Consider the following 27,570-nt stretch of genomic DNA (forward strand, 5'->3'; position numbering starts at 1 on the left):
GAGGAGAGGGGAGAGGAGGGAGGGGAGGGGAGGAGAGGGGAGGAGAGGAGAGGAAGTCTCCTCAGACCCAGGGAGGAAATGATGTGAGGGAGAAGATCTTTTTCATGCCCCTCTGTCCCAGCCCAAGATCCCAAGGATGGCTCTGTCCAGCATGGGAAGGTCCTGGAGGCAGAGGAGACTGGCTAAGAAAGGGCTGTCCGTGAAGGAGAGAGGCAGTGGGGCAGGAAGAGAATGGACAGCCCAACCCTCACCTGAGAAGGCGTTATTGGTGTTGAGAAAGTAGATCTCCTCACGGCCATCCCCATCGATGTCACAGGCTGTGACCCCGATGGCGTTCCCCTGCCGGTCCCTCAGAGCGTAGTAGGGTGAGCTGCGCTCATCCACTGCAATGTTCACCAGCCGATTCTGGGCTCGATTGTACTTCAGAACCAGGTTGGGGCCGGTGTACCTGGAGGAGCAAGGAGAAGGTCGGAAGGGTGAGTGGCTGGCTCCACCCAGCTCGGAGTCCGTTGTACCTTGAGCAACTCGGCCCATGGGGTACACAGGAAGGAGTCTTGCCTCAGGAAACTATAGAGCAGAAAGAAAACAAGGCTAAAGAAAAGTGGATCAGAGCCATGTAAAACACAATTCAAGGAGTGGGTTGGTCAAGGACAGTGGGCAAGCTCCAACTAAGGGCCTGCCTGAAGGGGAAAAAAAAAACCTTGACATTTTACCTTGTCCATTTCATGGTAAAAAGGCATTTTCCCACCAATGGACCTCATTAACTTAAAAAACAACCTGATGTTGACAAAACAAACTAAACAAAACAAAACGAACAAATAAGCAGGCAAGAGTGGTATGGGAGGCTGTGATGCTAGAAACTTGCTTCCCAAGGGGGAAACAGATGAAGTCCCTCAGAGAAACTGCAGCTCAGAGGAGCTGAGTGTAACTCCTGAGGGAAAGCAGAATCAGGTGCCTGAGTCCACGCACATTTCTGATGCTCTCCGGGACCCTCCACCCTCAATCCCCACCCTGTGAGTTATCCCTGGAGAAGCTGTGTCACTGAGCTAGACTGCTGGGTGGAAACACCAGCTCTAACAGTCCCTGCGATGAGAGATGAGAGACTACCCATCTCAGGGTGGAGCGTCACCACGCAAACCTGCTGCATCCTTTTTCCAGGGCATTGGGATGAAGGTTGAGCTGCCCATTACTCATGCCCGTCTCTCCTGAACCCATGCACCCTCTGTGTCACACGGAGACCCCGGCATGTCTGTTTTAGAGGCCGTTCCACTTGCTGTGCCCTCTAGGTGGGATGCTGGTCTAGACAACTCCCTCCCCCACCTCCTTCAAGCCCTCGATAACAGTGCTTCCCGAATCTGTCTCTTTATCCACTCTTCCTCCGTGGTCCCCACGTGGCCCCACAGATCTACTAATCTCTGTGTTCTCCCAGCTCTCTCTGGTTCCACTGGAATGTTGGCTCCACGAGACTAGAACCTTTTCTTCATGTTGTGCTCAACAGCATATAGTAGGTATTCAGTAAATATTTATTGAATGAAATCTCTTAGTCTTGTGGGCTCAAATGTCCCATGGTCCGTGTTTTCTCATCATTTTTCCCTCTGGGGAAACTGAGAATATCTAGTGATGCGTCCCACTCCCAAACAGCAACCCACCACGCTCACCAGAGAAACCCACATGTCCCATTCACCAGGGCCTGCCGGCTGCCCTGTGCTTCCGGCTGGGTGGTACATCCACCATGAGCTGGCTTAGTGGACCCGGAGAGGACAGTCGGCGCTTGTAGGTCTTTGGGAGAAATCTCTTCTTAGTCCTGAAACAGGTCCAGCCTAGGCCTCTCCTTTGTCACCAGAAGACGGAGAGGTCCGGGGGTGCTGGTGGCTGGCCAAGAGCTTTCTGGTACCCACAGAGTGAAAGGGGAGATGGAGCTCATGGGGTAGGGGTAGGGGGCGCTGAGTCAGCGTCGGGAGGATGGGGGGTGTGTGTGCCTTAGACACCTTGACGAAGTGTGTCTGAGAGCTGAGCATCAAGGGCGCAGTGTTACCTTCGAAGACACGCCAGGGCGGATGAGACAGAGCACTCTGGTTCTAGCACTGTCAGCAGCTGGCTCTGACCCCAGGGACGGATGTGACTTTTCGTGTTAAATACTAGTCTGAAAGCCCCAGGTCCTCAGCTCTTCCAGACTACTCTGCTCACTGGGTGTTGGCCTCACTAAGAGCATGCGCTGTCATTCAATGTCTTGCTCCAGCCCTGCACAACACGGAAAGGAAAAGGCAGGGCGTGTTTCTGAAAAAGACACGGAGGGTCAGAGAGCCCGAGTGAGGTCCAAGGTCACACAGCCTGTAAGTAGCCACTGGGTTTCTCTCTTCAGGGCAGGAATTCCATGCTCTTTCCATGCTGTGTGTGACGCCACCGCTCAGCCCCGTGTGTACTTATTTCTCTGGTAGCTTCCCCAAAACAGTGGCTCTGAGGAACGTGAGTAGTGGAGGTTATGAGAACCATACATTTTAACAGCACTTTACGAAGTTTGCAAAGTGCTTTCCGCTCCATGGAGGCCCTAACTCTGCTGTACTGAGGGCTGTGGCCTTGGGCTCTAGACTCTGCCGTTCTCTTCTGTGAGGTAGAAACTGGACTAAACAGGGAGTCGAGAACTGTGACTGTGGAGTGAGCGTCCGAGCCTGCCTTCTCATGAGTGTGACCGTGGAGTGGGTGTCTGAGCCTGCCCTCTCACGAGTGTGACCGTGGAGTGAGTATCCAAGCCTGCACTCTCATGAGTGTGACTATGGAGCGAGCATGGGAACCTGCCCTCTCACATCCAACAGAATGACTCCAAGCACATGATCTCCACCATACACTTCACCTTCCAGAGCCTGGTGAGCAAGGGATCCCAGGCTGAGTGGGGCAGCCTGGAAACTCTGTGGGCCCAGGGGTTTAACTAAGCTTGGGAGTTGGGCAAAGCCAGTGTCCTTCTCCCAGGATGTGGTGGGGGAGTCCCCACATAATACCCAGCATCGATACCCTCTTTACCCCCTACCTCTTGGGTAACCCAGATGTTTGCCATGCTCTGGGCCCAGCTCCCAGCAGGAGGGGAACATGCACCCCCCCCCCCACATGTTAGAGGCTAGCCCTTTTATCCTGAACCTGGGTGGCTGGGGTGGGCAAAAGCTTCTTGTCCTCTGAAGTGACCCCTGACCATCTCTTCTTGGAAGATCATGGGGTGCTAGTCTCAGGGTGCCTCCTATGGGGATCGTGGGGTGAAGTGGATAGTCTGGGTCAGTCCTGACTGGTTACACAATTAGCACGTGTCAAGGGGATCCCCAAACCTACATGGGACATGGGAGGAGGTCTGACATGGGACAGGGATTAGACATGAAGTCTGTTTTGAGGTGGGGTTCCGAACAATCTCAAGGCAAGGCCAAGTCAGGGCATTTACCCAGTGGCCAGCCTTCTTTCCATCAGGCTACCCCAGGCTGGCCCTATTGCACAAACATCTGCTCTCAGGCTCCTCCCCCAGAAGAAGCCCCCACCCCCTTCTCCAGGTTGCTGTTGTTACAGCTCGCTTCCTAGCCAGCCCCTGAAGATGCACTGCCCTTTCCGGCTGCGCCTGTGCCTTTGTCCAACTGTGGCCCCTGCTCCACGGGGAACACTCTCCCACCCTCCTGGCCCCATCCTGTGTGAAGTCAGCCCCACGTGCCAGACTGGATGTGACCTTCTCTCTTCCGGGTATCCTGCAGTGTCTTGCCTTGGCTTGCTCTTGAGAGGGCAAAGGGGTCTGTACTGCATCCCTCTCTTCATTAAGTGCATACTGCAGGGGTCCAAAAGGATGCGCGTCTCTGCCTGTGCTGTGCCTAGCGCACACTACGGCAGGTGCTCAGACACAGAACGCAAGAAGAAGGGCTTAGGGGAGAAGGTGTGGAGGGGTGGGGTGGGGATGAAAGGTGTGAGGGGCAGGGATGGGAGGATGAGGGATGGAAAGTGAAGGGATGAGAGGTGGAGGGTAAGGATGGAAGGGATGGTGTGTGTGGATGCAGGGGAGAGGGTGAGTGGTAAGGGACAAGGGGGTGAGGAGTGGAGTGGAGGGTCAGATAAGAAAGGATGGGTAAGGGGAGGAGAGGGAAGGGTACGGAGGATTGAGGTGTGTGTGTGTGCATATGTGTGTGCCTGTGTGTATGCATGTGTCTATGTGTGCACGCAAGTGTATGTGTGTAAACATGCGTGTGTGTGTCTGTGTGTCTGTGTCTGTGTGAGCATGTATGTCTGTCTGTGTGTGTCTCTCTGTGTGTGTATGTGTGTGAGTGTATGTACATGCATGTGTATATGCATGTGTGTCTTTATGTGTGTGGGCATGTGTGTATGCTTGTTTCTGTGTGTGTGTGCATGCATGTGTGAGGCAGTGAGGGCGTGTGTGTGTGTGTGTGTGTGTGTGTATAAATTGTGTATAAATGAGAATATGCGTTTGTTGGTGAGGGTGTGTGCAATGTAGAGGTGTGGGTGTGAAGGTCTGTGTGCAGAGGTGAGGGGGTGAGGGATGGGGTGAGAGGTGAAGCTGGAAGGAGTGCATCAGGAAGTTATCCTGAGCAGCCTTCAGAGAGCAGTTCCCATGCGCACACTCTGTGCCAAGCGCTTCTAAATCCCACTTTATCCTCATCATAAGCCTGGAAAGATCCCATTCTATAGATGTGAACACTAGAGTACAGAGGTGAAGTGACTTATCCACAGTCCTTCTGTGAGCCCGGGCAGAACATAGGGTCTTGTGTTTCCTTTATCTGATGCTTGCTGGGGAGCACTGGATATTTGTAGGAGTCCAAGGGGTTTTGAAAGCACAGCTAAGTGGGGCCAGGAAATTGGGCAGGGCCCCATGTTCTTGGAAGCTAGTTATGGTGCCTAATATCAGAGTGTGCAAGCCATGGTTAGGCTAGCACAGCCTTGGCAGTGCATCCTGACTGTGGTTCGAGCTTGTCACTCAGCTCCTCTACGTTTTCAGCTTCCTCATCTGTAACTCACTGCCGCTCACACCTCGGAGGACCGCCGTGAGGTGTGTGAGAGCGAGTGTGACAACACTTGGTAAACTGTGAATAGTTACACAATTGTAAGCTTTCATCGTCATTAAAAAAAAAAAAAAATCACAACAAGCCCGAGGCGTGACCTTTTGCTCCTCTGTGCTCAGTTAGCTTCTAAACAAGCTCCTACTTCTTATCCTCAACCATCCCACCCTCGTTAGGTAGGTGGATTTTGTCATTGATTTCCCTGGTTAAACACATTTCTCAAAAGAGGTGTCTTCACAAGCTTTCCCACCATGCATTTCCTTATCCCATCCAACCTTGGCCCAAAAAGCCACTCTGGTTGCTGTCCTTGGTGGCTTTAATGTGGCCAGACTGAGGGAGGCCCTGTCTGTCCTTATCAAGTTTGGCCTCTTGGCAGTGAGTGGCACTGTGGCCACTCCCAACTGCCCCCCCCCCCACTCTCCCACAGGACAGCCCCACCCTCACTGGGCTTTACAACACCCTGCCTTACTTTCGTCCCTCTCTGGCTTCCCCTCCTTTCCCCCCATGGTTGGGTCCCTTTTCCTATGCCTGACTTCTGACTGCTGGAGTCTCCAGGCCTGGCTTTGGTTCTGTTGTCGGTTCTATCTCCATTTTCTAGTTGGTCATATCCATTCCCATGACTGACAACCCCTAAATTTATATCTCTTAGCCCAGGCTCAGACTCATATATCCGACTGCCTACTGACATCTCCCCTCATGCGCCCGAGATGGAGCATGTCCAAAACGGAACTATTGATTGCTCCATTTCTCCCTCCCTCAAGTAGGCACCCAAGCACTAAAACCAGGTGCTTGGCACCAGCCTCAGCTCCCCTCCCCTTCGTCTTCCCATCTAATCCGTCAGCCTTTCTTGTCATATCTACCTCTAAAAATATCTCAGCTTTGTTCTTTTCTTTCCTCCCCGACTGACTGCCACCACCTCTGGGGTGCTTCCTTTCTCTGTTTTTCCTCGTTTGCCCCACTGATCTAATCTCCATTTATGAGTCTTTTCTAACAAGTAAGCCAGATCGCGGCAGCTACCTCCCTGAAACTCTTGGCTGGATGCTGTGGTTTGAGTCTCATGTGTTCCTCACAGGCCTGTGCGCTCAAACTCTTGATCTCCAGCAGGTGGTGATGTTTTAGGGGGCTCTGTGGAACCTTTTGGACAGGAGGTGTGCTTGATGGAGGTGAGGGTGGGACTTTGAGGATTAACCAGGATCTCATTCTGGTCTTATTTTCTGCTTCCCGATCCACCGAAATGTGGATAAACCTCGGCCATTCCCTTCCATAAAGCCACACTGCTCTGCTATCTCTGCCATAGCGGAGCATCCTCCCGCAGGATGCTTCTGTTAGGCGTGTTTGCTGCTGTTGGGTGGGTTTCACAGGCCTGGTCTGGCCCCGCCCACTTTGCAGCCGCCCACTTTGCTGGCTAACTCTCTCTGCCCAGTAGATTTCATTCTACTTCCTCCTGCTGTTCCCGCAGCTGGCTCATCTCCTCCCGTTTCTCTCTCCCGATCCCTGTACCCTCTTTCCTACTGTGACCTGTTCTCTCTCTGTTGCCTGTTTCTCCCAGTGGGCCACGAGAGCCAAGAGGCTAGGGACATGCCTACTAGCTTCACGTTCACCATCTGGTCCACACCACGTGTTCAACAAATCTCATCAGAGTGAACAGAAGAGAAGGGGCTATGTGCCTGATCATCTCCTGGCCGATCAAAAGGCACACTGTGCACAGTCCCTTGGCTTGTCTTTTATCCTCCAATTATGGTAGTTCCCCAAACATGTACAAACAGGGCCATAACAGAGAGGAAGGATGTGGACAGCTGATATCTGGGGTAGAAGTGAGAAAGAATTACTGATAGAGACAGAAGAGCTACGTCGTCGTCGTCGTTGTTGTTGTTGTTGTTGTTGTTATTGTTAATGGCGACCCATGTAAGGGGAAAATCACCTAGATGAAAGGATTTAATCACTAGGTAGTTACCATGTGCCAGGTACTAGGCTAAATAATTTACATGGGATGTCTCTTTTCATAAAATAGAAAGCTTTTTAGACTTGGAAGCTATGTAACATACCTATTTTGAGAATTAAGAACAAGAAACTTCTTTTAAAAAAGTAAATTATGAAAAATAATCTACCCGACAAGAGAGAAAATCAAGAGAGAAAGAAGGGATGGTGGTACACACTCTCCATCTCAGCACTCGGGGGTCAGAGGCAGGGGGATCCTTGTTAATTTGAGGAAAGCCTCATCTTCAGAGTGAGCTTCGGGACAGCCAGGGCTACATAGGGTGACCTTGTCACAAAGGGGGTGGAAACACAAAGGGAGGCAGAAGGGAGAGAGGAAGGGAGAAGGGCGTGTGCATAGACAGGTTGAACACTAGAGATAGCCACACAAAGATGGCCACGAGAGTCCGTGAGCCTATAAGCAGAAGCACAGGCATACACACAGATGAAGGGGTGGGGCTCAGACCAACAGAGATACATGGGAAGGGGAGCCGGTCAACCTGTAGACCAGGATGATGGAAAGCATTAGTTGACTGTCACCTTGAGTGCATTTAGAGTTGCCATGGAAACAAGCTCCTGGGCATGCCTGTGAAGAAGTTTCTAGACTGGGTGATCCGATGAGAGAAGATCCGCCCTAACTGGGGGCGGCAGTGCCACCATTCTGGGGCAAGGCTCTGAACTGAAGGAAAAGGTGCAACAGGCTTCCTCTCTCTCCGCTTCCTGACTTGGAAGCAGCTGCCCGAAGCGCCCACCTCATGACTCTGTGTTTAAACTGTGAGCCAGGCAACCTCTTCCGCAGGGTGTGCTTATTAAAGTGGTGATGGTGTTTAACAGTTTTCTTTATTATTTCATTTTATTTTATATGTCTGAATGTTTCGTTTGTATGTACACATACCATGTGCATGCCTGGGGCTCAAGCAGGCCAGAAGAGGGCATCAGATCCTGTGGGACAGGATGCAGATGGTTGTGAACCACCATGTGGGTACCGGCAACTGAACCTGGGTCCCCTGCGAGAGCAGCAAGTTCACTTAAGCACTGAGTCACCTCTGCGGTCTCTCAAAGCAATGATAAATGTAACTAATATAGCACATCACCAAGAGGCTGAGATGTTGCCACGGGGAAACAGTCCCATCTGGTGGGCTACTTTAGACAATTCCTGTAGAGATGTTTTAAAGATATGTTGTATTCTCATAACTATGGGTATAAAAACATACTTTATTCTTGGTCACATTAATAAACACCCTCAGCTATAAGTTAAAAGAAGTGAGTTTCTGGTAGAAAATGATTAGCTAGCCATTAGATAAAATTAATTGAAAGACAAACATATAATTGGTCTAAAGCAATAATCAGCCAAAGAACAATATGTGGTCTCCTGCCTGCTTGCTTTCTTTTCTTTTCTTTCTTTCTTTCTTTCTTTCTTTCTTTCTTTCTTTCTTTCTTTCTTTCTTTCTTTCTTTCTTTCTTTCTTTCTTTTTCTGTCTTTCTGAGACAGGGTTTCTCTGTGTAGCCCTGGCTGTCCTGGAACTCACTTTGTAGACCATGCTGGCCTCGAACTCAGAAATCTGCCTGCCTCTGCCTCCCAAGTGCTGGGATTAAAGGCGTGCGCCACCACTGCCCAGCTCTCCTGCCTGCTTTTGTAAATAAAGTTTTATTGGAACACAAATATGCAAATTCATATATCACATATAGCTACCTTTGGCAAAAGACAGGATTGAGTAGTTGCAACAGGGACTGTATGGCCTAAAAGCTCAAAATACCATCTGGCTCTTGACAGATAGAAACTATCAACCTTCATCAAAAAAGGTTGTGAGCCATATATATTATCACATTTCACATATATAATATCTCAAATACATGATAACATATATATTATATGTCACATATAATGACAGTGATATAATACACACATATAACGTAATATATATATGATAATATACTTTGAGTATGGGATAACTTTGTGATTTTCCTGGATAGTCAAAACATGGTAACAATGATGATGGGCCAAGTCCAGTCTCAGTCTTTCAGAGGCCCAGTGGTTTCCATCTGTCTCTGGGGGAAAGCTGGTTACCATGTAAGGAAAATCTGATGAGACAATCAGGAGCTGCAGAAGTCAAGTCAGCCCCATGGATGAGCAGTGAGGCACCAGGCAGGTAAGCAAAGACCCCTCTGGCCCTCAACCCAGTCTGTTGACACTGGAAGCAGCATCATCAAGGCGCCCAGGCGCTCTGTACAACAGAACTACCCAGCAGGTTCTAGACCAAATTCCTGGTGCACAGAACAGAAGGAATAATAAATCATCTTTAAGCCACTAAGTTTTTGGAAAGAAATCAGATAACGATGAGCTATCACCCCAGATCTAAGGGAAAGAAAAATTCATCCCTGGAAAGTAGGAAAAAGGATTACCCATAAATCAGTGGAGTTCTCCAGGAGAGCCACTTGGATTCACAACCAGCATGGCTGTCCAGTGGAAGTCTGGCTACGGTTGGCTTGTAGCTGGGTCTCTCAGAATATCTGACTGTGTTCCCAGAGCCCTCAGAGAAAAACTAACAATGAATGAAGAGCCAGACAGGGAGGTGCATGCCTACAATTCCAGTATTTGGGAAACTGAGGCAGGTGGAATACAAGCTGGAAACAAATAAAGAAAAAACAAGAAAACCAGAATGGCCCCTGCTGTTCCCCACGGGGATTCCAGATATCACCATTTTTCAAGTCTTTGTTTTCTTTCTAGCATGTCACAGCTTGGATGTGAAAGATCTCTCACCAGCTCCTGTGTTTGAGGACGTCATCCTGGGTTCATGGTGCTGTTTTGGGAGGTCACGAAGTGTGACTAAGCTAGAAGCAAGTTTCTGGGGACAGGCCTTGAAGGCTGTGTCTGTTTCTCATTCTGGCCCAAGCTTTCTGAGTCATGTTCTGCCACATGAACAAGCTGTGCCACCAGCTCCCATTGCCACCAGCTCCCATTGCCGAAGCCCAGGCTTTCCCAGCCACTGCATCTCCCAAAGGTGCTGGACCACACCATCTGAAACTGTGAGCGAAAAGCAGCCTCGCTGCTCCGAAGCGGTTTCTGTCAGGCAATTGGCCACAGCGATGCGAGAAGTAACTAATACACAGCTGTAGCTAAATGTTCCCCATTTCTAATCCCATACCTTTGAGCACAGATTATCTCTTTGGAAATGTATGTGACGATCTTTCTTCCTTTCCTCATGTTTAATTTGTTGAAAGCCATTGAAGTTAAATAGGACCGGAAAACATATGGAAAGGCATTCAGACAGGCCCATGTTGCATTCCCGAATAGAGACCAAAGATTCACCATGAAAGAGTAGGGCTTTGGGAATGGGAGGTTCCTGGGTCTGGGAAGGTAAATTCCCTAGGCTTGAAAAGGGCATCCAGAAATAATGCAAGGCAGATTTGATCTTGATTTAAGATGAAGAAGACCTCACGAAGACAACACTCACTGAAAACAGTAACTATGATGAAGGAAAAGCCTCACTTCTGTCCTGAAGAGTGGATGGTTTTCCAAGAAAGGGATGTTTGAAACTAAAAGGTAAAAATAAACTGTAGCCACAAGTGTCTGTGTTCTGTAAAAACTCCACGTGGAGTCATTGATGAACGACTCATTCCAAAAAAAAAAAAATCTGTGCTCAGCGTGTGTTCAGCGGCCTTAGAATTTCCTGTATTTTGATGTGCACAGGAACACTGGAAGGCAGAGACCCTCCCTGGAAGTTCTGTTTCTCACTGTTTCTAGGACAACGCTGGGACTGAGCAGGTGCCCGCTCCTGTTTGCTGATGTTGACGAGACAGTGGAGATGAACAAGACCATGACTATTCCTCAATGTATTTCCAGGAAAAGAGGGAGTCATGGAGGCAGACATCACAGAAACTGTCAAAGGAGGGATCCTGGGGCCAGATGGAGGCTGTTAGTCAAGGTTCTTTGATTGTGTGCGACAAACACTTAACTGAACTAGCTGTGGAATTTCTTGGCACAGATTCCAAACTACAGGAATCTCGAGGGTGGGGCAACCTTTGGGAGAGTAAAATGAGGGCTAGTCGCTGGGGATTGTGGGTCTTTGTTGTCTTTCCTCTTCCCCGTCTTTCTGTTGGCTTCATTCTCTTGCACCATCCTTCTGTTCAAAGGGTTGAACGGTGACAGCATCCCAGCCTCATACACGAACTCTAGCTTCACCATCAATAGAAGGCACTTTCTTCTCTTCTCTTTTTCTGTTTCTTTGAGGAGGGCAGGATTTTTCTTATTATTTTATTCAGTATCAGTGTATGCATGTGATGTGTGAGCAGAGTGTGTTCATTGAGGTGGGGGTCTTGCTTGTTTCTGCCATGCTGTGTATGCCAGAGTAACTGGCCCGTGAGCTTCCAGGTGAATCTCCTGTCTCTGCCTCCCATCTTGTTATAAGGCATGCTGGGATTAACAGATGCAAGCCACCATAGGACAAACTTCAGAGATCTATGACTGGCTCAGCTGGTTTTGTACCACAATGTCAGAGCCAGGAGATGGGAGCCTGTGACTGACAACTTTCAAATAGGAGCTGTGTGTCATTAGGAAGAGAAGTGTCTGGAAGGATGAAGGATGTGTCTCTAGGTGACAGTGACTCATCGAGTCTGCTTTGGAAACATGTTCCTCAAGGCCTACTAATAGGAGGCAGAACGTCCCTGATTCCATGAAGTCCCTGTGGCCTCAGAGACATCCGGACACCCTTCTGTTCTCCTCCAGACACCTGAGGAGGAGGTCAACCCTGAGCGTGGAGCACCTGTGTGCCTCTCTGTGTCCTGGAAATGGGTCTTGTTTTAAATCTCTTTGCATGACCCTTATCCATGTGTCCAGAGGGCAAGTCTGGGCTGTAGCAGCCATGACTCCAGCATGTAGATCTACTTGCTTAGGATTTAGAGAGACCACTAACTGCTTTGTCATAAAACATTTTAGATACCTACTCAAACTTTATAGCATGCTATAACTACCCAGGGTCTGCCACTTCAAACTGCTGGCCTCTCTTTCCCAGTTGAGGAAGTATGACAATCTAGGTCACAGTGGTGGGGCACATGGCCTGTAGATGTTTACTTCTTCTGTAAGAGCAGAAATGATAAGTTAATTACTGACCCCATGTCACCCCACACTGGGATCCTGCATAAAGCTGGGACCACTTCCAGGTACCATGATGGATATACATGACCTTTGGTGTAAATCTCTGCCCAGGGTCTCAGCCTGGTGTGGCGTAAATAAGTGACCCGAATGCCAAGTGTTCAGGAGACAGAAAGGTCACTTACATTGGAAGGAAAGACTTCATAAAAATACGTTTGATCTAGAACGGGAAGCGTGCATAGGCTTTTAGTCAGATAGGTATAAACAAGCATTTGTAGAAGAAACAGTACAGGTCAGGGAACATCCGAGAACAGAAAACTTGCTTAGGGATAGGATAGGTTGGCTGGACTGTACAGTGATGTGTGCGAGAGTGTAGCAGAAATAGCAGATGACAACACAGATAGCGACCAGGCATAGCAGCCAGGCTGGTGGTCTCCCTGCAGCATCACACCAAGGCTTCAGATTGTCCTGGGTAGGAAATGGAGGGGAGAGCTAATGGATTCTAAGCAGAACATACCATCATAGCAGAGCATTGGAAAGCATTGTCTGCATGAAGAATTGACCAAAGGACAGAATTGAAACAGTGCAAGCCAAGCATGGTGGATTAAACCTTAATAGCGGCACTTGGGAGGCAAAGGGATGGGCACAAATTTGGGGCCAACTTGGGGCTACACGTTGAGTTCAGGAAAATCCACGGGACTCCACACAATCCTTCCAAAAGGCTCTCTCGAGCTAACCTAGGTGGATTTTGGTTCCTTGTAAGTAAATGATGTCTAAGACAGAATAGTGGGGGAAAGAAAACAGGAAAACAAGATTTCAAGCAAGAGGGGCAGCTACTAGGCCCAAATGCTTCAGGACCAAAGTTCTGAGGATTGGACCAGCAAATGTGTCCATGTGGACCAGGCTAGGAAACTTGGTAAGGTTGAGTGGGTTCAGAGACCGTGGCACCTAAGCACCCATCTGAGAATGGTAGGCATTTTCCTGCTCCCTCCTAAGATTCCTGGTCTGGAACACATGACCATACTCCCACATAGGAACATGACCAATAGTCATGTAGATCAGAACAGAGTTCTCCATGCTAATGAGGTAGCAGATGGGCCCTGAGGGTTTAGCCAGTAAGCTTCCCTTCCTGGACATCCCTTCCTGCAAAAGGTATTTAATCTCTGGCCCACCCAGAGGAAGTGGTTTCACCCATTTTCAATGTTGAACAGTCAGTAAAACCTGTGATTTCCAGCAGCGACTGGATGTCCGGGAGCGTGGGAACCCCTGGCTCATCTTCCTCAGCCTGAAGGCCTTGTTTGTTCCCGAGTCCATGCAGTTTCCAGCAACAACTGGATGCCTGGGAGCTTGGGAACCCCAGCTTTGACCTCAGCTTGTGCTGTTTCTCACTCGGGCTGAGGCCCATATCTTAGGCTGAGTTTTCTCATCACCTGAGCACTGTATCAAAGCTTCCTGCAATCCCAGCACCTGATGGTGGTGTAGGGTAAATGCAGTCTATTGTTCTGAGTTTCTTCCTCCACCCCCACCCCACCCCAATTCCCCAGTGGAGTTCTCGTACCTCTGCATGGTACGTAGAGGTGGAACTATCCCATACCTCTGCGTCGAGGTGGAATGCAGAACCACAAATGTATTTGGGAATTTGGAAGCCACTGGCAACCTTTAAGATGGCTCTTTCTTAGAGAGAACAGAGGCTTGGAGCTGAAGTGTAGATAACTCATTGAAGACAGAGGGGCTCAGAAAGGTCTAGGACATCATGGCCGGGGACACAGGTTGATTAAGAGTCTCAGTGTGCTCCAAGCTTTGGGTATGTGTATGGCAGTGGATTGCCAGGATGCCTGGGCCAGGTGAATAAGAGGCAGAAGAAACAGATGTCAAGTACTGCTGATTTACTAAGCCTGAAATTGCAAGAAAGGAAGCGAAGATGGGTGAGGTCTGAGACAGCGTGAGAGAGCCATTAATAAGTGGTACTTGGACTGGTTTTCTCTTTGGCCAGTGGGTGAAATTTTTCTTTGAGAGAAGGGAGTGGCAGCTAACTTGAAGAAGGCAGATCTGGAGCAGCGATTAAGATGTGGCCTCAGAGAGCAACATTGGGCCACTGGAGAAATGGTGAGCTACACATCACCAGGTATGGACTTCAGTCCCACAAAGAAGATGGGCTCTCCTGGAGAGGGGGCATCCATATAGGGAGGCCAGAGTGAGGTGGGCTCTGTAGAGATGCCACCAAGTGTCTGGGAGAGCACTGGACCTGTAGACAGAACACAGAGGCTGGGAGGATCGAGGTCTCGGGACGGGAGAGAGACTGCCTGACGCAGCTCCCCAGCTATCTCCAGTTGTCCAGCCTCCGTTCCTCTGGTGTGAGGTGAGGATGTTGACAGCCACTCAAGTGCAGAGGATGAAGATCTGCTCTGTATCTCCATGATGTAAAGTAGTGTGTGGTCCACAGCACATGCTCAGCAGACACTGGTTAGCAAGACTGTCTGCCGTCTGACACATAATGGTAACTCAATAAATATTTTTGAAAAGCTGAATTATTATTATTACCAGGGTAGCCTTGAGCACAGGAGACCAAGTGCCACAGAGTTTTGGACCATATTTTATTCTTCTAACCCCAAATACAGGCTTGATAAAGAACCTGGTTATATCCACTAGGATTCATTTTCCTTATCTATGAAGTGGGGTTAATAATATTTGCTCTGCCTCAAGGCCAAATGGCATAATGCATGTAAACAGAGACACAGCCATTGTTTTACTCTCTCTCTCTCTCTCTCTCTCTCTCTCTCTCTCTCTCTCTCTCTCACACACACACACACACACACACACACAACACACACACACACAATCTATAAATGCATACACAAGCACACATACTCTCTATATGTATACATATACACACATACTAACTGAAAACACATTATCTAAATATACATACACACAAACACACACACTATATGTATATATATATACACAAACATATAAACACAACACAACACTTACATACACACACTATCTAAATATACATATATACCCAAGCACACACTATCTATATGTATATATACACATACACATATACATACAAACACAACACAACACACACATACACACAATCTAAATAACTATCTAAATATACATGCATACACACAGCACACACACTATATATGCAAATACATACATACAAACACAACATATATACATACTATCTATATATACATACACACAAGCACACATACTGTATGTGTATATATATATATATATACACATACACACACTTACATACAAATACAACACACATAACATACACACTATATGTGTATATGTATATATATATACATATACACATATACATACAAATACAACATACACACTATAGATGCATACATACAAATACAACACACCACACACACACACACACACACACACACACACACGTTGTCAGCAGCAGAGGCAGCTGCTTGGGCCCTCCAGAGACCTCTCTCCTTTCTACCAAGCTCAACAGGAGCTGACAGACAGGCTCTGAGTGCTGCAGGAATGCCCTCGTGAAGAGATAAGATAGGCGTGTTGAGGGCCTGGTCAGCAGCAGTGGAGGTTTTCTCCATTAGGTTAGCATCTGGGGCTGCACATGGGCTGGACATGGGCTGGACATGGGCTGGGCATGGACTGGACATGGGCTGGACATGGGCTGGACATGGGCTGCGCATGGGCTGTGCATGGGCTGTGCATGGGCTGTGCATGGGCTGCGCATGGGCTGGACATGAACAGGGGGCTGCTGTAAGCCAGCCTGGTCTGATGTCTGCACTGGACGAGCAAAGAGGCACAGGGTGCTAGACACACATCACAGGTCTTCCTAAGGGCCCGTGAGTTTTCAGGTTTTAAAGAAGGGTAGGGCTGTCATGCAAAGAGAAGGATTAGGGATTGCTTCTGTTGATCACAGCTCAGCAGGGAACTGCAATGGCCGTCTTCAGATTAGGAAAGATCTGCCCTTCTGGTTTGGGGCTCTGTCAAGCCAAGGTCCTGGATCAAGAGATCATAACCTGTTTGGGTTTGCATATCAAATCACTGTTCAAGACCCCAGTACCTGTCAAGTCACACAGGGCACACTATGTTGGACCCCCTCGTCCTTCACTTAGGGGAACCTCCACAAGCTCTGTCCATACCCAGGCCCATCTGTCTGCTTGCTTCCCTCGGCTACCCCAACTCAACAGGGAAATCAAGTTCCTGCTAGTGTTCCCTCTCACGCTGCAGCTAATGGGGTACGCCTGGCTGTGTCTTCAGAAATAATGGCTGGAGGAGGCAGCGAAAGTCTTCTAGTTGCTATGGAGTGTTAACTGATGAATTCAGCTCTTCATTTTGATTGGGAGGAAATAGTTCTAGAAGAGACGCTCGCTTTAAAAAAAATATAGAGCTGCCAACAACGAAATGTGTTCATTCCAAGGGGTCTTTGTTGCCAGGCTGGCTTCAATTCCCTTAGCCATGCATTAACACTAATCAGAATCTGGCTGTTGGAGCAAATGTGCATTAAAGTTTAGGGAGAGGAAATGTTGTGTGTTAAGTATTAGTGAGAAAGTACCAAATTGGACCCAGACATTTATTTCTTTAAAGTGCTCGCTACATAAAAATTACCTACCTGACTGGCAGTTAAGATAAACAGCTATGCTAATTACAAATGAAAGGTACAAGACTATAATCTAAGATATTAGGTCAACAGGCATTTTATGATGTGAATCTTCCATTCAGAATAAAAGCCTCACTAGGACTGGCTGATCTCCTAACTGCATGAAGCAGATATGCACTACTTAAAGTCTAGATGTGGGGGCTGAAGGTATCGTTTAGGAGCATGTTAAAATTGTAATGGGGGAGGCAGCCCAGATCTTTAACTAGGAGATTTGAAATACAGATATTGTAGCAGGGGCACTCACATGCACATCAAATTTGTAGAAGGCAGGTTGAGGAGAGAGCTCAGTTGGTAAAGTGTTTGCAGTATGAGCGTGAGCACCTGAGTTCAGTATCCAGAACTCTTGTAAGAAGGCGGACTCTGGGGCAGGCACACTTGTAATCATAGTCAGGGAGGCAGAGTCAGAGTCAGGCAAATTGCTGTGACTTGCTGGCCAGCCAGCCCAGCATAACAGGTGAGATCTATGTCCCAGTGACAGAGAGAGAGAGAGAGAGAGAGAGAGAGAGAGAGAGAGAGAGAGAGAGAGAGAGAGAGATTTCCCAAAGAAACAAAGTGGGGAATGACACTTGAAGTTGAGCTCTGGTTACCCATGTACACACACATGCACACGCATCCACGCAAATATGGACTTACACATATTATAGCACACAAATTAAAAAGATGAAAAGAAAAAATCAGGAGGGCTGCTCTGGATCGGTGTACCTAAAGAGCAGACCACAGATGCTTGCATTTGAACTTCCCAGGAGCTAGAGAGAAGCACAGATCCCAGATTGAGTGCCGCCCCAGCAACCGAGTCTGTTTGGAGCCCGTGTTCTAAACATCCTCCAGGTGGTTTGCATGTTCACCAAGATGTGCGGCCTACTCCAGTCCTCCCCACCTCCTTCAAGAACCAACTACCACATGGCGTTCCGAGGCCAGCACAGAAGGACCCGGAAGGTGCTTGTCTCTGCCATTTAGGCATTTATAGCAACAACGCCGCAGTCGAACACGCTCAAAACAAGCGGTGTGGTGTGAATACCCAGAAGGGTATTATTGATTAATTCACAATTCACAATGCATTTGAGTTTCCCTCCCACACTCGTGAATGCATGTCCTCCCCGAGGGCAGGGAACAGCATATGCATTGTCTTCATCCTTCCCAGTCCTGGAGATGAGAAAATTCCCTTTTGGATCTACCACTTGTTCTTTTAAGTCCCTGGATGGAGCCCAGGCTGGGATCAGCCACCCTGGTGTCCTGATATTAGCAGACAGGAGCACGGTGACTTATTTCACGAGCCTTTTCCTCTTTGTACCCACAACCCTTTCAAGGACCATGTGGACCTGTGCTTTGAAACTATACCCACATCCAGTTGCTGTGGTTCAGTAAGGGTCAGATCAAGCCTGGGCATCTGCGAGCGCTCTGTCCTTTGGGATGGCACGAGCATTCTTCTCCTTGTGATGTGTGCATTTAGTTCCTTTGGAAAGAAAAGGATTCGGACCATAGCACTCTCTTAAGAGATAAGAGAAACCAGCCAGCATCGTTTGAAATTCAGTGTGTGACAAGCAGAGCCCGGACAACAGAGAACGAAGTCTGCCTGGACGTCTCTGATGATTTGCAGCCTCAATAAAGGGCCAGAAGGCAGCAGGCTCCCAGCAGTGGTCTTTCAGTGGGACAGTGTCTACTGTGGGATACCTAGCCCCGACCCTGAGGTTCAAAATATAGAACCAGAGAGACACAGGACATAGCCTTCCATCCTTACCACTCCAGGCCCAGCCAGAATCTTGCATATCACTTTTGTTTCCCCACATTTTGTCTTTTCAGCAAGAAAGCAGAACCGTCATTTACCTCCTCACATTAAATGTCACACTAAGCCTGAGGCTAGTCATGTGCCCAGGTCACATAGCTCGAAAGTGGCAGGCTGATGCCTGGATTTGGCTCCTCCAGTTCCCAGTTCTAGCTTTTCTTCCCTCCAGTCACCATGTCTTCCTTTCTTCCTGCTCCTAAGCTAACATTTTAACTAGATCAGGGATTCCTCTCCACAGAGCCTTCCCCACGTCCCACAAACGGGAGCAGAAGGAGCCCGTGACACCACCTCAGCAGGTGTGGTGTCCAACCCCCACCACCTCCCCCCCAAAAAAATACCCACAAAAGCTGAGTTATGGCTTTTTTATGTTGTACCTCCAGCAAATTCTCTGGAGGTGTAAATGAAAAATCAGAGCCAGATGGCTTTTGTGGAAAAATCCCCACAGCGCCAAGGCTGTGCAGGCATCTTGGGAGGGACTTCTCTGCAGCTGAGGGGCACCATGCTGGACCTTAGTCCTCCAGAGCTCCTGGTTGTACTGCAACAGCACAGACCTAACTTGGCACCATTCCCTCTCACCCTAAGATACTGCTGGGGAAGTGAGTCTCAGGGAGAGGACCTGTAGCAGGCACAGTGTCTAGGAGGCATGACTGCTCCTCAGGAGAGTCCCCCACAGGCCTGGATGGAGATGGTGATAAAGCAGAATGTGACAGCGCAAATAAGGCTCCTGTCCGCACGATCATTAGACTCAACAGATAAATGCGGCCCTGTTGTCAGAAATGACAGTCTGGGTGTTACAAATAACTGACTTGCCATTGTGACTGCAGGAGCTGAGCCGGGGAAGGAACGTGGAAGACCTGAGCGGTGACCTAGCTTCTGCTCTGAGTGTCGCCCGAGAGCAGAGTAGGTCCCTGCCCGACCTTGCTTGCCGTGGGAAGGAGTGAGGCGGCCAACCTTGATGTAGTATTTCAAGAGCACTGGAACATGCCCTATTTCTTCCTCTTCATGTGGAGCAGGTGCCATACAGAGGGCTGAGCCACGCAGGAGCAGGGACCTGCATTTCATCTGCTAGCTGCTGGTCGTTCAACAAAGACCATAGTGGTTCGACACAGTCACGCTTCCTCCCACAGCTCTGGTGTCCAGAAGTCTGAAAGGAAAGGGCTGGCCTCGTGGCGTTCCCAGCCAAGGCATTGACTGCTGTCGGTGCCTGCCCCTAACTCCACATTGGTGGCTGCAGTGTTGCTTGGTTTACGGAAACATCACTTGAAGATAAACTAAGGTCATGAATGCTGTCACATTTTTGCAACATATGGTAAAGTGCCCGGGCTGCATGGTCCAGGAAGTAGATGTTGATTTTGGGGGGTACCAGACACCATGCTCTGCACTAACACTTATTTTCCCAGAAAATGCATCAGCCAGGCTAAGAGCTGGGTAGGAGATGCTGCTGCTTGGATGTGTGGGGTCTTCCTGGCACTTGATGAACCATTTATTTTCTCTTCCACAAAGAGGAGCAAGCCCCAAGGTCCACATTCTTCCCATGGGCCCTGCTCTGTGTTCTGTGGACCCGCAAGGCTCCCAGAAGCTCCTCTAGACCCGAGAGCCCGAGGAAGATGAGAAGTACTCGAGGTCCTGGACCAGTTTCCATCACACACTCTGCACTCCTCCATCAGACGCTCTGCCCTCCTCCATCAGACTTTCTGCCCTCCTGATTTGTCTGTAAGATTTCCTTGAAGCCTATAGAGCACAGCTCTCCACACCTCACTCTCCAGGGTTCTTTGAGCCCCATCTCTGCAGGCAGAATACCCATCGTGGATCTCCTCACTGGCTTTCCCTCACTCTGTGTCCTTGAGCGAGTTACCTGATGTCGCTGAGTATCCTGCTTCACAACTGTGTGATGATAATCACCATCTCAAAGGGCTCTTGGGGAAGTGATGGAGACAATGCCCCTATGATGCTTAAAACACTCTCAGCAAAGGATGGATCCCCTTCCCCCATCTTCACTGACTGTGCAAGCTTCCATTGCCCAGCTCCCCTGATACTCAGCCTGAGACTTCTGGGAAGCGAAAACGTTCATCCAGAACAGGTTGGTCCAGCTGTTTCCCTCGCTACAGCCTCCATAAGAGTCGGCTGGCAGCCCTGGGCAACGGCGTGTAACAAACGTCATTGTCCCTATCTCACAGATGAGGGAGCTACCATCCACACTGCACAGAAAGCCCCATTATATGTGGTGGGTGTGCTGATCCATCCAAGATGCAGTCAAGGCCTTCAACAGGATCCCCCAAAAGGCTGTGATGACCGACTTATAAGTCGTGACCCCATGAGGAGACATGAGACTCTCTGGATGTCTTTGATAACTGCAAATGTTCATTTGCTCACATCTGTGGGCTTCTAGTGACCTTGTAGTTGGCCACTGAAATCTCAGTGGCCAAGCACAGCTCACCAGGAGGGGCCACCCAAGTGGCAAAGGGCAGTGAGCATGCTTCTGTGAAGGGCCCCCAATTACCCTTGCTTCCAGATTGGATTCAACCCGTGAGCTCCGGGAGGCAGGGCTGACTGACACCAAACCTTCCGCTCTACTCCCAAGCAGCTGCTTGGAGCCCAGACTCTGATTGAGTTTTAGAATGCATCATAATGACAGCTTAGCATGTATTGACTGCTTACTGCCTGCCAGGCACTGGGCTAAGAACTTCATATGCATGTTCTCACATTCCCCCCAAATGAACCTATTATCCCTTCTTACAGATGAGGTATAGGAGCTCAAGTGACTTCCAGTGGGTCATTTAGCTACAAAGTGACAGTGCATGGCTCAGGCTGGGATTTGCATTCCTCTGGAGGCTCTGCACCCCATCCATGCATAGTCTCTCTCCAGTGTTCTTGGGAACGGGTTGTGACTGCCCGAGCTTGGCATCTTATTTTTATTTTCCTTGAAAGGGCTTTATCCTCACCATTAAACAGAAATGTTCTAAATGGCAAAATTGGTAATTAAACAAAGCAAATCAACAAACCCACCATCACCACCATCCCCAAAACACAAAGGACCCTCTGGGAGGCAGGACTCCTAATGGAGAGATAAGGACCCACAAAATCTTCAGCCCAAAATCTGTCCTGCCTACGAGTGCAGGGACAAAGATGGAGCAGAGACCGAGGGAATGGCCAACCAATAACTGGCCCAACTTTAAACCCATTCCATGGGCAAGAACCAATCCCTGACTCTATTAATGATATTCTGTTATGCCTGCATATAGGAGCCTAGCATGGCTGTCCTCTGAGAGGCTCCATGCAGCAGCCGACCTAAACAGATGCAGAGACCCACAGTCAAACATTGGACAGAGCTCGGGAGTCTTACAGAAGAGCTGGGGGGAAGGATTGAGGGACTCAGAGGGGATAGCTAGGAACTCCACAGGAAGGACAACAGTCAACTAACCTGAACCCTTTGGAGGCTCCCAGAGATCGAACCATTAACTAAAGAACATATATGGGCTGGACCTAGGCCCCCCCCCCAACACATGTAACAGATCTGCAGCTTGGTCTTCATGTGAGTTCCCCAACAACTGGAGTGGGTGCTATTCCTAAATCTGTTGCCTGCCTGTGGATCCTTTTCCCCAACTGGGCTTCCTTGTCTGGCCTCAGTGTGAGAGGATGTGCCTAGTCCTACAGTGACATAATAGGTTTGTACTCAGGGTGCCTCCTCCTCATCAGAGGAGAAGGGCAGGGAGTAGGGGGGCTGATATTGAGATGTAAAGAGAATAAATAAATAAATAAATTAATGGAGATAACAGCAGCATCAACTCTAACAGCTGTAACAACAGCAGTGGCTGATATTTAATGTGGACCTACTATGAGCCATCTGGCCTCTAAGCTGAATTATCTCATTTAATTTTCACACTCTAAGGTAGGAATCATTATTTGGTTCATGTTTACTGATGAGGGAGCGAGGTTCAGCAAGGTCAAGTCATTCACATGAGGTTGCACAGCTGAAAGGCATCTACACCAACCCAGTGCAAGCCCAGGCTTGTGGCTTTATCATACTTCCTTTTGCTTTTCTCATCACCTGGATATTGCCTGCCTTGGTCTTCTGGGGGGTGACACATCTTGAACTAGGGCTGATCCCTGGCACTGTCTGTGTCTACTGTGTTAGAAGGAAACATGTTCTAGGAGATTGTGTTTGGTGGGTGTGGGTGAGATGATGGCTGAGAAATGGGAAGGTAATGGTTACCACTTCCTATGGCAACTGGAGGTACCAGGGCAGGTCCCCCAAAGTCCCCTGCCTCTGTGCCTATAGCACCCCAGGGTTGCAAGGCCCTTCCCTCACCTTTTCCATCCTTGTCAGGGCTTTGTTTCACCCTAGGAGGAGGAGGCCTCTGGAAATGGAATGTCCATTACAGGGTCACTCCTACCAGAAACCTCTGGCTCTCTCATCGCAGGGCGTTTTAGGTGAAGGATGTTGTTCAAGGCAGAACTGGGTGTTCTGTACCTTCTCAGGCTGGGGAGAAGATGAGCCCATCACTTGCCAGTTGGCAAAGAAAGGGGACAATTTCTTCTCCGGCAAAGACATTTCAGTGCATTTAACAGAGAGAGAGAGAGAGAGAGAGAGAGAGAGAGAGAGAGAGAGAGAGAGAGAGAGAGAGGACAGTTGACATAATTTAGAAATTAGCCACCCTTTTGAGAGTGTCCATCTCTTGATACTTCAATGCATACCCCAACTCACAGTTACAAGGCTTACAGCATGCCTTTATTTAAAAATACGTATTTTATCCTTTTGTAATGTTTGGGTTCACAGCAAAACTGAGCAGGAAGGCTAGAGATCCTCATAAGCCCCTCCTCCCTCCAGCTCTGCCATCCCACCCGTGGAATATCTGTTACAATGCCGCGACAGCGCCAAGACAGCGCCGACACGACATTGCCAATCAGAGCCCAGGGTTTACTGCAGAGTCTGCTCGTGGTGCTGCCTGTCCCTTTTCTTCTAATGGGACAAGGAAGGGGTGACTGGCTGGAAGCCACCAGGTGAGTCTCAGCTGGTACTCAGCCCTAGTCCCTAGTCAGCTGGCACAGACACAGCTTCTCTGCTAGAAATACGAGTGCTTGGTCTTGCAGGGGGCAGATAGCAGCAAAGAGGGGCAGGAGACAAGAGTAATTTCCATGGGCCCTGAAAAGCTGTGACCATTCCAACCCTGTTGCTTTGCTTGATCATCTAGCAATTTATTCTCATCTCTAAAGACACCAAAGGGAGCTGGGGTGGGGGGACCAGGGAGTGGTGTGGGGGGAACTCCAGAAATCTGAGGACAGCAGAACTTTCCACTTAGCTGTACAACCAAGAGTGTCAAAGAGCAGCAAGGCTCTTGAGGTGACACAGAGTCAAGTCTTGTGTCTAGTAGGAGTCACAGCTCCTATGTACAAATTGGCCATAAGAAGAACGTGGCTGTCACAGTCACGAACTCAATCAGCTGAAGTTACCTGCACAAGACCCACACAAGGTGAAGCCAGCCAAAGTTCCCACAGAGATGGAGAAGGGGCTCTCTTGGCTCCACCCATTCAGAGGAGCCTCTGGGAGTTGATTGGTGCTGGGGGAATATCATTTTTCTTTGAAGGTGTGGTCAGTGGTTAGTTTCCCACCCTCTGTATGCATGTACATATGGGCAGTGCAAATAGAGCTTAGTGATAATAAAAGAGGGGGAGGAGGAGAAGGAGGAAGAGGAAGAGGAAGAGGAGAAGGAGGAGGAGGAAGAGGAAGAGGAGGAGATAAGAAGTTGAGAGAGAGAGGTGTGGTGTCATCTGGAGTGAGTTGAAGTGGGGAAAGTAGCAGGAGCATATGATTATATTTTATTGTATGCATGTGAAATGGTCTAAGAATAAAGAAGTGTGTGATATTGTGAGCCAAATGCCTGTGGACTAGGAGTCCCTAAGACCACTCCAGGTTCAATGATTTGCTTAGAGGCCACTTAAGACTCAGCTTAGAATCCTGCTGATTGCTAAGATGTATCGAAAAGATGCAAAGCAAAATGAGCAAGGAGAAAAGGCACTTGGGTGAGTCTGAGGTTACCAGGCACCCGTTTCCACGCGTCCTCCCCCTGCAGAGCACACAGACAGTGCTTAATTTCCCCAGCAACGAGTTGTGACAACACGTGTGAAATGCTGTCCACCAGGAAAGCTCATTAGAGACTCAGTGCCTGGGGATTTTATGGGGGGCTGGTCCCACAGGCACCCTGTGCCTAGCACACACCAAGAAGCCTGTCTTCCAGAGGGAAAGCTAATGTTCAACAAAAACCACGTTGTTTATATCAGCAGCGCAGGCACAGTGCACCAAGCATATCTGCTCGAAGGAGGGTGAGAAGCACCCCCAAAGCCAAGTTTCCAGACACCAGCCAGAGGCCAACCTCACCAGCAGGTCTTTCTAAGGATAGCAGGCTCAGGCTGCTGTGACTCTTTTTGTACCGCCCGCTTGGCACATACCAGAGGCTCACATAATTTTCAGCCTTTATCGCCACAGCACCACACACTCAGCACCTATCTCGGCTGCAAGGAGAAGCCATCCAATCACCACCGCTATCCCCTAAGCCAAAGGGAGTTCCCACTCGGAAAATGGTGAATAGGTGTCTCTACTCACTCCCAGGTCTGCTACCTATATCTACGGCACACTTCCACCATGGCTTCTGGGCACACAGGTAGGAGTCTGAGATAACAGAAGGGCTCACATAATAAAACTTTCCCCTTCGAAAGTTGAACTCTTATTCTTCCATCTCAGGGTTTAGTTTGCCACTTTCCATTCCGATGGTCATGCCGTTGAAGTCCAGCCCAGTCCCCGATGGAAATGGGTCCGAAGAGATAAGGCTCTAGCTAGGGCCTTCCTTCTGGCTCCTGAATCAGCCTTTGGGACAGGATTCTAGCTAAGAGAACGATGATCATTCCTACTTATAGGCCAGCATATTCAGTGTGACAAAGAATGGGAAGACTGTTAACTGCCTCACTAACATGAAAGTAAATAAAAGCATTCTGCCAGCCCACTAGCCAGATGCTTCCACATACGGAAATGAAAGTAGCAGGGTGCAGATTAGCCTTAGCGGGTCAGTGCTTGCTTCCAAAGATACCTCAGACTCCTAGACCTTTATAAGCCATTAGTTTGAAGACACTGGCTGTTCTTTAATCATTATGTCTTTTTTTTTCTCCTCTGTTTGAAATAGGTTGTCTGTTGTCTTTCTGACTGCCTCATTTTTTTGAGATCACCACAGGTTTTTTAAGAAGCACAGTTGCATCTTGTGTTTGACTTTTATTTCAGATGACCAGATGTGCGCCTCCTCTGCCCCAGGCTGTGTTTCCTGGCAGGCCCGGTGGAGAGGATGGAAGCAAGAGAAACTGTAAGCTCTGAACTAACTCTCACTCATACTGTGTCCCACCCCACAACCACCTCCTGAGTTTCTCACTAATACTCCAGTAGAATACCACCACCATGTCAAAGACTTGAATAATTAGGGAAAAATACCATGGGTGGTCCGAAATAGAAGGTTGTATCTAGGCCATTGGACCAATGTAGACAAAATTATATGTTTAAACTTTCCAATATATGATTGAATCAGCCATTAATGTCCACAGTATTAGTAGATATGAATAAGCAGCCTGGGTCTGAGGTTGGTGAGAATAGAAAAGAAGGACTTTGTATACAATGCGAAACACAGGATCGTGTAGAGATTATTAACCTCCATGAGGCCTTAAAAGCCCAAAGGCCAAGTGCACTAGGAGAGCCCAGCTCTCCTCCCCCGAGGGTGGTGATGGGAATTCTCATGGCTGGTGATGTAGCTTGCCTGTAGAATATTTACTTAGCATGCATGAAACCCTGGGTTCAGTCCCTAGTGCCATATAAAACCGGGCATGCTGCTGCATGACTGTAATCCCAGAATTTGCTCAAATATATACAAAGTGAGTCTGGACTGTAAGTGAGACCCTATTTTTTAAAAAACCCAAAATAATCACACACACAAACAAAAAGGAAAAGAAAAGAAAAGAGAGGAGAGGAGGGAGAGGGAGAGGGAGAGGGAGAGGGAGAGGGGGAGAGGGAGAGGGAGAGATTCCTCACTGTTATAGAGATGCTGATGTTCTACAGATTGAACTGCCTTTCCTTGGGACAGGTCTGTGCTAGGCGACAGTATAATATTAAAGAGAGCTGGTTAATTTCCTTCCTCAATGCTCAGGTATCCCTCAGGTCAGTCATCTTGGTTGTCTTATGGCTGCCATCCTTGGTAGTCTCATTCAAAGGACACAAGACACTTTCCCGAAAGCCACGGAACATCACTGAGCTTGGGAGAATGCCCTTCCCCGATGTGGTGGTTTTATATACACTGTTTCCTGTGCCCAACAGCACATTGGCTTCACACCACAAGGTCTGGGGCTGGGTCTCTCTGTCCAGTTTCTAAGCGAACCATCTAGGCCAGGGCAAGGAAAGAGAAAGCAGGGGTTTCCAAAACAGCCTCCCCAGTCAGAGCAGAAATGGTAGATCACAACCATCTTCCCAGGAGAACTCTCTGATGCACAGAAAAAGAGGACACTGCACCAGTAAGAAACACCGGGAACCATTTTTCAGAGCTAACAGCTGTAAAGGAATTAACGTAGATCACCATTTAGTGCACGCACAGCCTCATTCCTCCCTCTAAGAGTTTCACGGTCATTATTAAAGGACACATTTCAGAGCATAATATTATTAGGCTATTGATTGTTGTTTGTTTCAATGTTTAATTCAGTAACAACTTGGGTTGTGGGGAGCTCTAAATGAAACAGATGCTCTGAAGACCCGTGTAAATGTTCTAATTTTCCACTGGGCTTCACAAAAGATTTGGCCGTGCCGTGGGGATCAGGGCATCATATACAAGGGCCAGCTGAGAGCTGGGTTCTGTGGTCTTGCAGTACAGAAAACATAAAAGATAGAGAGTCACACATGAATCCAAACAACACACGCGCTCTCTGTCACCACGCAGTAAATGATCCGGGACCAAAATTCAATACACACCTCAGGCACTCTTGTGGAACGGTC

The 27,570-nt window shown here is 48.6% G+C and overlaps 1 protein-coding gene across 3 annotated transcripts in view; it reads right to left on the reverse strand.

Annotated features, from left to right (window-relative positions):
- Crtac1 (cartilage acidic protein 1) overlaps window positions 1-27,570 on the reverse strand; it is a 146,034-nt gene that overhangs the window by 53,720 nt on the left and 64,744 nt on the right. For all 3 annotated transcript variants that reach the window (XM_021193688.2, XM_021193679.1, XM_029544086.1), the window contains exon 3: window positions 252-448. In XM_021193688.2, coding sequence (XP_021049347.1) covers window positions 252-448 — 197 coding nt within the window. The remainder of the gene's footprint in view (window positions 1-251; window positions 449-27,570) is intronic.

This window comes from Mus pahari, chromosome 1 (genome assembly GCF_900095145.1).
Source record: "Mus pahari chromosome 1, PAHARI_EIJ_v1.1, whole genome shotgun sequence".
Classification (NCBI taxonomy): domain Eukaryota; kingdom Metazoa; phylum Chordata; class Mammalia; order Rodentia; family Muridae; genus Mus; species Mus pahari.